A 10,312-nucleotide genomic window follows, 5' to 3' on the forward strand; every position below is an offset into this window, starting at 1 on the left:
CTCCCCGGTTAAGGCTGGGTTTCAACTGTTTCACATACAATGCTTCTTTCACTCCCCTCTCAAATCATTTCTTTTCGCTGGCTAAGATTTTAACTTCCTTGTCCTCAAATGTGTGGTTAGTGTCTTTAAGGTGAAGATGAACTGCAGACTGAGGTCCACTGGCGCCCTCTCTGCGTTGCTGGTATAGCCTTTTGTGCAACGGCTGCTTAGTCTCACCTATGTAGTGTTTGCTACAGTTTTCCTGACATCTGATAGAATACACTACATTGCTCTGTTTGAAACTAGGGATCCTGTCCTTAGGGTGAAAGATTTAAGCTTCTCTACTATGTGTACAGTATGCACATTTAGAATAGCTGCTCAGTTTGGGGGTAAATTTCATTTTATTTTTCATTCATTTGTAATTTTGAAATTTATCAATAAAATTAATAAATTTATTTGAGTGGATTTTTGTCTTTTTTCATATTTACCAGTCGTTTCGGTTTCTTTCGTCTTCTTTTTTAAAGGAGCTTCAATATGTGCTGATCAGTTAGGTCAAATGTAACTTCTGTAAGTAGGAAAAATAAATGGGTGAATTGGACGGGGCCAGGTGGCTGCTGTTGCCAAATTTTGAGTGGTTCCATAGCAAAAGACTAAAAGAGCAATAATATAAATTTGAACTAAACATGGAGGTTCCCAAAATGGTTTAGTATGCTAAATGTTAAAAGAACAAATGAAGTAAAAAAAATACCATAGACTGTATAGACTGGACAAAGCCTGCACAACATCACCTGTATCTTTTCAATAGAGAAACAGCTGATATGAAGCCCATATCTGGGTGCCAAGATGCTGGCAGCAACAGCCGCACTGATTCCAGATGACCTCATTAATGCATAATGAGGTGGAGTATGTGTGGATCAGTGTGTGATGAAAGACGCCTGAACACGCCCCTCTCTTTGAGTCCGGCTAACTTTTTGAGTCAGGCTAACTTTTATCCATCCATACTCTATCCCCGATGACTCCAATTAAGGGTCACAGGGGGGCTGGAGCCTATCCCAGCAGTCATAAGGCATGAGGCGGGGTACATCCTGGACCCCAGGATGCCAGTCTGTCACAGGGCCACATTCAGACAAACAAGCACATCCACACCCACCCCACACACACACACACACACACACACACCTACGGACAATTTAAAGTTTCCAATCCACCTAACCTGCGTGTCTTTGGATGTGGGAGGAATCCAGAGCACCCGAAGGGAACCCACACAAACACGGAGAGAACATGCAAACTCCACACAGAAAGGTCCCAGGTGGGAATCGATCCCATGACCTTCTCGCTGTGAGGCAACAGTGCTAACTACTAAGCCACTGTGCTGCCGGCTAACAATAGTTCGGGTGTTTAGTAAAATAATATTTTCGGGGACTGCGCTGTGGTTTTACTTACAGTTTGCACTTGTATGGACATTAAAGTTATGAACTGTTAATTTTCTCAATATTGTATTGTAATGAACATGATACAATTACGCAGTAATGCAAGAAAAGGTTCCAGTATCTTCCAACTTTACAGCAGGAATACATTTTCCGAGCACTACCTGTGCCTGGTACCGTTACAAATTAAATAATAATTGTTTTGTTTTGTATTTTTTTAGTACATGTGCGTAAGTTAGAAGAGTCTGTTAAAAAATTAGATTGTGGCAGAGATAGGTTTATTTTAAACATTCGATATTTGGCACATTAAAAACAAACCAAAACTAAAACATTCAGTGATTGACAGAGTTATAACAAACCCACTGTGATACAGTCATACAAGCACTGGTCATGTGTAAAAATGTATTTTAATCATTTAGAAAACTTTTTTCATGAAACAATAGAAAACCATTTAGCTTCCTGGACTTTTGTGCAGAAAATGTGTCTAACGTGGTGAAGTTGGAGGCCTGACTGGTTACAGTGCAGAGCTGGATGTCAGTCTAACTTCCTGCTTTTAAACTTTAATAGACAGAGTAGATGTTTTATATTTCAGTGATTATGTGATTCAACACAGTGATGCCTTTAAAAATCTTGATGCGATCCTTTTATCAGACTCTTTCTTTTATTGAGGAAATGACCAGGGCTGCTCTTTATCACTTCCATCATATTGCAAAGATGAGATCAGTTCTGTCAGTGATAATTAATTTGTAAATATAAAAACTGCCTCTCTCTCCAATTTTCATTCAATCTGTAAGTCCAATTTTCCCTGACCACACAAGCCCCCAAGGAACATCCCCAGGGAATTTAAGGAAATTTCATTGAACAGTTTTGAGAAAATGTCTGAACAGTGCACTGTGCACAATTTGATGGGATTAATCCTTTGGACTAAAAATGTCATGAAAAATTAAAATTTATTCCTTGTTAAATTGATGTGCAGAAACGTTTATGAAATGTGGCTTTTACTTTTCTCAACTTCACTTTTATATAAATATTCTTTATATTAAAAGCCAAGTGGCCTCTGTGTACGTATATACAACCCCTGGCAAAAATTATGGAATCACCGGCCTCAGAGGATGTTCATTCAGTTGTTTAATTTTGTAGAAAAAAAGCAGATCACAGACATGACACAAAACTAAAGTCATTTCAAATGGCAACTTTCTGGCTTTAAGAAACACTATAAGAAATCAAGAAAAAAAGATTGTGGCAGTCAGTAATGGTTACTTTTTTAGACCAAGCAGAGGAAAAAAATATGGAATCACTCAATTCTGAGGAAAAAATTATGGAATCACCCTGTAAATTTTCATCCCCAAAACTAACACCTGCATCATATCAGATCTGCTCGTTAGTCTGCATCTAAAAAGGAGTGATCACACCTTGGAGAGCTGTTGCACCAAGTGGACTCACATGAATCATGGCTCCAACACGAGAGATGTCAATTGAAACAAAGGAGAGGATTATCAAACTCTTAAAAGAGAGTAAATCATCACGCAATGTTGCAAAAGATGTTGGTTGTTCACAGTCAGCTGTGTCTAAACGCTGGACCAAATACAAACAACATGGGAAGGTTGTTAAAGGCAAACATACTGGTAGACCAAGGAAGACATCAAAGCGTCAAGACAGAAAACTTAAAGCAATATGTCTCAAAAATCGAAAAATGTACAACAAAACAAATGAGGAACGAATGGGAGGAAACTGGAGTCAACGTCTGTGACCGAATTGTAAGAAACCGCCTAAAGGAAATGGGATTTACATACAGAAAAGCTAAACGAAAGGCATCATTAACACCTAAACAGAAAAAAACAAGGTTACAATGGGCTAAGGAAAAGCGATTGTGGACTGTGGATGACTGGATGAAAGTCATATTCAGTGATGAATCTCGAATCTGCATTAAGCAAGGTGATGATGCTGGAACTTTTGTTTGGTGCAATGAGATTTATAAAGATGACTGCCTGAAGAGAACATGTAAATTTCCACAGTCATTGATGATATGGGGCTGCATGTCAGGTAAAGGCACTGGGGAGATGGCTGTCATTACATCATCAATAAATGCACAAGTTTATGTTGATATTTTGGACAATTGAAAGGATGTTTGGGGATGATGAAATCATTTTTCAAGATGATAATGCATCTTGCCATAGAGCAAAAACTGCAAAAACATTCCTTGCAAAAAGACACATAGGGTCAATGTCATGGCATAGGGTCAATGTCAATGAGCAAATCTGATTTGATGCAGGTGTTAATTTGGGGGATGAAAATTTACAGGGTGATTCCATAATTTTTTCCTCAGAATTGAGTGATTCCATATTTTTTTCCTCTGCTTGGTCTAAAAAAGTAACCGTTACTGACTGCCACAATCTTTTTTTCCTGATTTCTTATAGTGTTTCTTAAAGCCAGAAAGTTGCCATTTGAAATGACTTTAGCTTTGTGTCATGTCTGTGATCTGCTTTTTTTCTACAAAATTAAACAACTGAATGAACATCCTCCGAGGCCGGTGATTCCATAATTTTTGCCAGGGGTTGTATGCATGCATTTGTGTGTGCGTGTGTATGGCTTTGATCATGAAGAAATTGACAAAAGTATTTAGTCAGCCCCTGATTGTGCAAGTTCTCCTACTTAGAAAGATGAGAAAGGTCTGTAATTTTCATCATAGGTACACTTCAACTGTGAGAAACAAAATGAGAGAAAAAAAATCCAGGAAATCAAATTGCAGGACTTTTTAAAGAATTTATTTGTAAATTATGATGGAAAATAAGTATTTGGTCACCCACAAACAAGCAAGATTTCTGGCTTTCACAGACCTGTAGCTTCTTCTTTAAGACGCCAAAATGGAATGTTGATAGGATTAATATTTTTGGAAAAATTAAAGATATTACATAACAACAGTGAACAATGGATGATGTTGATAATTACATTCTGGACTCACACGCCATTCCAAATTATCATAGAAACTTTGCATAATTTGTTACCACCCTTGAAAAATGTCACCTACCTATTTTATAAACACTACCCAATCTAGAACCTGTGGATCCTCACAGGCAACACACTACTTGTAATTTAAACAAATATAATATTCAACTGTTTATTACAATTGATCAATAATACTAAAATTTAATAATAAGCCAAAAGATACCAACTCTCATGGTGCTTATATTTGTTTGCATGTTTGACAATTCTTTGTTGTATTATTTGTTCGACCTTACCCCTGTGATGCACCTTGAGGTGACTTATGTTGAGATTTGGTGATATATAAATATAAATAGAATTGAAATGAAAAAAACAACAACAATTACCTCTCATCGTGGTTGCCAATCTTGCGATGCGGGTGATGAGAAGAACACTGACCCACAACATAGGGAGAGTTTAGTACCTGTGCTTCATAAGACCAGTCATGTGGGCGGTCTTTCCATAATTAATGGCTTTGTACTGACAGTTGAATATGATAGACAGGCATGACTTAAGAAAAACACAACATGACAAACAGAACAGGACAAACCACATTTCAAGACAGTGTAGAAAAGGTGTGCAGAGCAAAACATTTTCTCCAATAAGGCATAAAATGTACAGTGCATCCCTCAAACGTCTACTCACAACACCCTATAATGACAAGATGAACAAAATGTTTTTTTTTTATTTTTGCAAATTTATTAAAAATAAAAAACTAAATAATACACAAGTATTCACACCCTTGGCACAATACATTGTTGTTGCATCTTTGGCAGCAATTACAGCCTCAAGTCTTCTTGAATATGATGCCACAAGCTTGGTGCATGTATCTTTGAACAGTTTTGTCCATTCCTCTTTGCAGCACCTCTCAAGCTCCATCAGTTTGGATGGAGAGCGTCGGTGCACAACCATTTTCAGATCTCTGCAGAGATGATCAATCGAATTCAGGTCTGAACTCTGGCTGGGCCACTCAAGGACATTCACAGAGTTGTCTTGCAACCACTCACTCATCTTCAACCACTTATCTGGAATCGATCATGGGGGCAACAACTCAAGTGGAAGACCTCAAACTTCCCTTTCCTGGGCCACATTAACCACCTCTTCTTGGTGTATACTGTGGCATTCCCAGGCCAGTGTGGAAATATAATATCCCCACCTAGTCCTGGGTCTTCCCCGAGGTCTCCTCCCAAATGGACGTACCTGGAATACCTCCTAACCTTTGAACTTGTCCAAGGTCAGTGTCCCAAGAATGCTCCCTGTGATTTTGAAGACCCTGGTAGTAATAGGACTGGACTTATGCTGAGCACAGACAGACAGAGGCTGATTTGTTGTGTGCTGGGGTGTTTGGCTGGCTTTGTTTTTGTTTTCTGTTTCTCCCACCAGGTGGTATGCATTCAGGACTGAGTGGCTGAGCATTAGGACCTCACCCTGAACACCTGAGGCTTGTTTTCACGTGCAGGTCATCAGGGCTCACAGCTGTGGTGTATTCTGTCTTGATCAGAGATTGCTGCATTTAAACCTTGAATGCACAGTGTGTGATTGGCCAGAGACTCGACCTTGTGAGCAGACGTGTGAGATCGACGTCAGGAGAACAATCTCACCATTACGGACGCAGAGACCGCTCCAGGTTTGACGCCACAGTCTGTGAAGGAGGATTGGGTGAGGTCTCATGCTCTTCAGCACACTTCCTGAGGTAATTTGGTTTTGGTGACTTTTATGAAGTAATGACAGTGGATTTGGTGTCCCTCACACCTTGTTGTATCGAGCTGTCACATTATGCTAATTGTCTAATCAGCTTCTCGCTGCAGTGGAGATTTGAACTGAGTTGTTCCGTGCCTGCAGGGTGAGAAGCTGATATATATTTAAGCCAGGAAGTGTTTGCTGATTGTGTGCACCTTTGAGTTGTGTCTCTCTGGGTGGAGAGTGTTGGACTCACCTCATGTTTTCTTTCTTCACAGACTCAGTTTGTCGCGGCCACCTGGGGGGTGTCGGCGGGGTCCCTGGGTCCGAACTGCTGTGGCTCCGGACCGTTTGTGCTGCTGAGAGCGCACCGTGTTTTCACCTCACCAGACCGCGGACATTTTTGGTTGTTTATCACTGCACTCATTATGATTATTAAATTCTGTTATCTTTTGAACCGTGCTCTGCTTATTTTATGCTGGGTCCTGTCAAACGCTGGGTCGGTGCTCCGACTGCGTCCGACACATAACAGTAGTCTCTGGCCCTTTAACAATGGACCAGCGGAAGCAGAGACGGTATTTTTGCCGGGAAGGCTGCAGCAGATGTTGGAGTTGATCCGGGATCAGTTGCGGGTGCTCTCTGCCCGGGTTGTGCGAGTTGATGCGCGCATGGCGGAGTTTACAGCTTGGGTCGCGTCGCACCCCGCTGTTACGGCTGTAGCCCCGTCTCCGCCCGTGCAGCTGGCTCCGACGCCTGTTGTAGCAGCCCCGGTGGTATTTAGTTTGCACTTTAAGCTGTTTGTTATAACCTGCTGTCGTTTACAGCAGTGTGAATTGGTTTTTACTCTGTTACCACGGGGATTTTCTTATTTGGCACTTTGGCTCCCTCTGTTGGTGACAGAGTCACATTACCATCCAGGTTCAAAGGATGGAAAACAATGTTTTCCATTCTTTGCACTTGACGATGTAGGCCAATGTTAGGTTTTTTTTATTGGTCTATTATCTGTTTCTTGTTTTAGTATGTGGTGTTTTTATCAGGGGTTAATTTGTAGTTTTTGTGGGTTTTAAAGCACTGTCTGTGGTCTGGTGGAGTTGAAAATGCAGGCTGTCTGGAGCATAGTTTGACCCAGGTGACTTTATGTTTGTCTGTTGGTCTTTCTTTTTTATTTCTTTTGGTTTCACCTCCCAGGGTTTGATGGGACGGTCCTCTGGGTGGTGATGGGGGGGTAATTGGGTTGCTTTTTCTTTTTCCCTTTTTTTGTTTTTGTTGTTCCCTCTCTTCTCCTCTGGCTCCAGCCGTGTGAGCCGTACGTTGTCGGCGTTGCTGGGGTGGTGCAGTTTGGTTATGCTGGGCGTTTCCCAGGTAACCTCTGCACCTGGGGGGGGGGGGGGGTTGGGGTATTTTTTTTTTAATTCCCTTTACAACCTCCAGCCTTGGCGCGCCTCTGTGCCGTTTGCCATTGGCGTTGCTGGGGTGGTGCAGTTCGGTTATGCTGGGCGTTTCCCAGGTAACCTCTGCACCCGGGTGGGGGGGGTTTAGGGGTGTTTTTTGTTAATTCCCTGTTCCACCTCCGGCTTCAGCGTGCCTTTGAGCCGTACGCCATCGGCGTAGCTGAGGTTTGGGGCAGTGGAATATACCCGCAGCTGGTGGCTGGTTTAAAAGTCGGAGGGGTGGCGCTGTTCCACTCCTCCCGGTTGACTTTTGGGGTATAGTCATGGTTGGTGACACTGGACGTACTTCCAGTTTCCCCTGCGCTGAGGGGGTGGGGTTGGGGTTGTTGTTTTGTTTGTTTGTTTTTTTTCCCTCCAGTTTCCGCCCTCAGGGTGTGACTGTGGTGTCCTCTGGGGGGGAAATGACTGTGGGTCCATGTAGCCGTAGACGGCCGGGGCTGGGTCTGTTAGTCATGGGGGGGTGTCTCCTGGGGTTTGATGGAACGGTCCTCTGGGAGGCGCTAGGAGCCCCCATGGGTGACTTTGGATCCCAGAGGGACCTCGGCTGTGGTTATTACTCCTGGAGCTGGGGGGTGTTGGTCCCTACATGTCGTCCGGGGGAGGGGGGGTGTTAGATTTTTTTTTTTTTTGCAAGCTTAAGTTTGGGTTGTGTTTTGTTTTTTCTTTTCTCCTCTTCCCAGGGTTTGATGGGACGGTCCTCTGGGGAGGGGGGGGGGGGGGTGTTGGTATGGTTGTTTGTGTTTTTCTTGTTTTGTGACTAGGCAGACTCTGAACATGGTCAAAAGAAGGCTGAATGCACAGGTTTATGAACTCCTGGCCAAATCTGTGCAAAGTGAATGACAGAAGCAAGAGTTGACAGAAACAAATGCAAAGATGCAGTCAGAGGTGGAGACGCTAATAGGTCCGCTAAATGAAGCAGTAGGTAAGACCATCAAATTTAACAAAAGATATCTCTGCACTGGAGCGTCAGCTGCAGGACATTCAGGAGCTGCTCCAAGAGGAAGTCCAGTAGACACCTTCCTTCTCCATCTGCCTAGGGTAGATGGAGGATGAGGGGTATATTTTGCGGGAGAAGCTGAAAGAAGAGAACGAGAGCAAGAAGACTGTGGAGAAGTACGTCTTTGCTCTCTAGACTCAGCTGGCTGAAAGAAAGACAAAGTCAGGATAGAACGCCTTGTCAGTAGAGGGGGCTGAAGAGGGCCTCAAAGGAGTCCAGTGGGAATTTGGACGGTGTTCAGCGGCAGCTGGAGTAGAAAAGTTCAGCCTATGGACAAACTGGATAAGAGAGATCCGTTTGCAGCAAGAGAAATGGATGACCTCTTGGTGGACCAGGACCACCTTCGGCAGATCGTCTCCAATCTGGAGAGGAAGCAAAAAAGAAAGTCTGACCAGATGTGGGCCAAAGACAAACGTATTGCTACTCTACATGCAGAGGAGTATGATCGTGCCGAAGCGGAGGCCAGGGAGGAGACAAAAGTGTTGACCCTGGCAAGAGAGTTAAAGACTCTTACAGACCTGAAAGATGAACTTGACCGATTTAATAAAGTGCTCAAGACCGAGACGGATGACTTCGGAAAGAGTTCATAGTTTGAAGAGGTCCAACCGTGCCATGGAGCAGCGACTGGAGGAGATGAGGATGTATATAGCACTTGAAGAAACTGCAGGCCCGAATGAAAGACCAGATGAGAGGACTGGAAGAGCTGTGAATGTGCGGGGATGAAGCAGTTAATGATGCTAAAGACAGTGATAAGACGCTTAAAGCCATGGAGGGAGACATGTTACACATCCAGGAGGAGCCGTCTACTGCAGACAGGCTCAGGGAGTGAAAGGATGAGATCTATAGTCTCAACACAGAGTTCCCCGTTGGCAGAGAAGAGGCGGGTGGAAGCTCGTATCATCCAGCTGAAGGAAAAACTAGAAGAGAAGCTCAACATTGAGAGGGTCAATGACCGCATGATGAAATTCACATGAGGTTGAGCAGCTGACGACGGAGCTGTCTTCAGAGCGCAGTAACGCTCGGCTCTTGGAGACAGGCTTTCCCAGCTGGATCGTCAGCACACGGAGCTGAGACTGAAGCTGCAGGAGGTGTGTGGTTTTTTTTTTTTTTTTTTTGCTCCCAGCCGACATTCCAGCCATGGTCCCTGGAGGGGGGTGTTTTTCCTGGCCCAGGTTCGTGTGGTCGCCAGGAGGCTTCCCGTGAGGGTGCGGTACTGTTGTGTGCTGGGGTGTTTGGCTGGCTTGGTTTTTGTTTTTCTGTTTCTCCCACCAGGTGGTATGCATTCAGGACTGAGTGGCTGAGCATTAGGACCTCACCCTGAACACCTGAGGCTTGTTTTCACGTGCAGGTCATCAGGACTCACAGCTGTGGTGTATTCTGTCTTGATCAGAGATTGCTGCACTTAAACCTTGAATGCACAGTGTGTGATTGCCAGAGACTCGGTGTCGGGAGAACAATCTCAGCATTACGGACGCAGAGACCGCTCCAGGTTTGACGCCACAGTCTGTGAAGGAGGATTGGGTGAGGTCTCACGCTCTTCAGCACACTTCCTGAGGTAATTTGGTTTTGGTGACTTTATGAAGTAATGACAGTGGATTTGGTGTCCCTCACACCTTGTGTTATTGAGCTGTCACGTTATGCTAATTGTCTAATCAGCTTCTGCTGCAGTGGAGATTTGAACTGAGTTGTTCCGTGCCTGCAGGGTGAGAAGCTGATATATATTTAAGCCAGGAAGTGTTTGCTGATTGTGTGCACCTTTGAGCTGTGTCTCTCTGTGTGGAGTTGGACTCACCTCA

The 10,312-nt window shown here is 43.7% G+C and overlaps 1 protein-coding gene and 1 pseudogene across 1 annotated transcript in view; one reads left to right on the plus strand and one right to left on the minus strand.

Moving 5' to 3' along the window:
- LOC117525824 (perforin-1-like) overlaps positions 1-4,742 on the minus strand; it is a 44,237-nt gene extending 39,495 nt beyond the window's left edge. The window contains exon 1 of the mRNA XM_034187751.1: positions 4,736-4,742. Coding sequence (XP_034043642.1) covers positions 4,736-4,742 — 7 coding nt within the window. The remainder of the gene's footprint in view (positions 1-4,735) is intronic.
- Positions 4,743-8,392: 3,650 nt separating this feature from the next.
- LOC117525878 lies at positions 8,393-9,598 on the plus strand (annotated as a pseudogene).
- The last annotated feature ends 714 nt before the right edge of the window (positions 9,599-10,312 follow it).

This window comes from Thalassophryne amazonica, chromosome 15 (assembly GCF_902500255.1).
Source record: "Thalassophryne amazonica chromosome 15, fThaAma1.1, whole genome shotgun sequence".
Taxonomy (NCBI): domain Eukaryota; kingdom Metazoa; phylum Chordata; class Actinopteri; order Batrachoidiformes; family Batrachoididae; genus Thalassophryne; species Thalassophryne amazonica.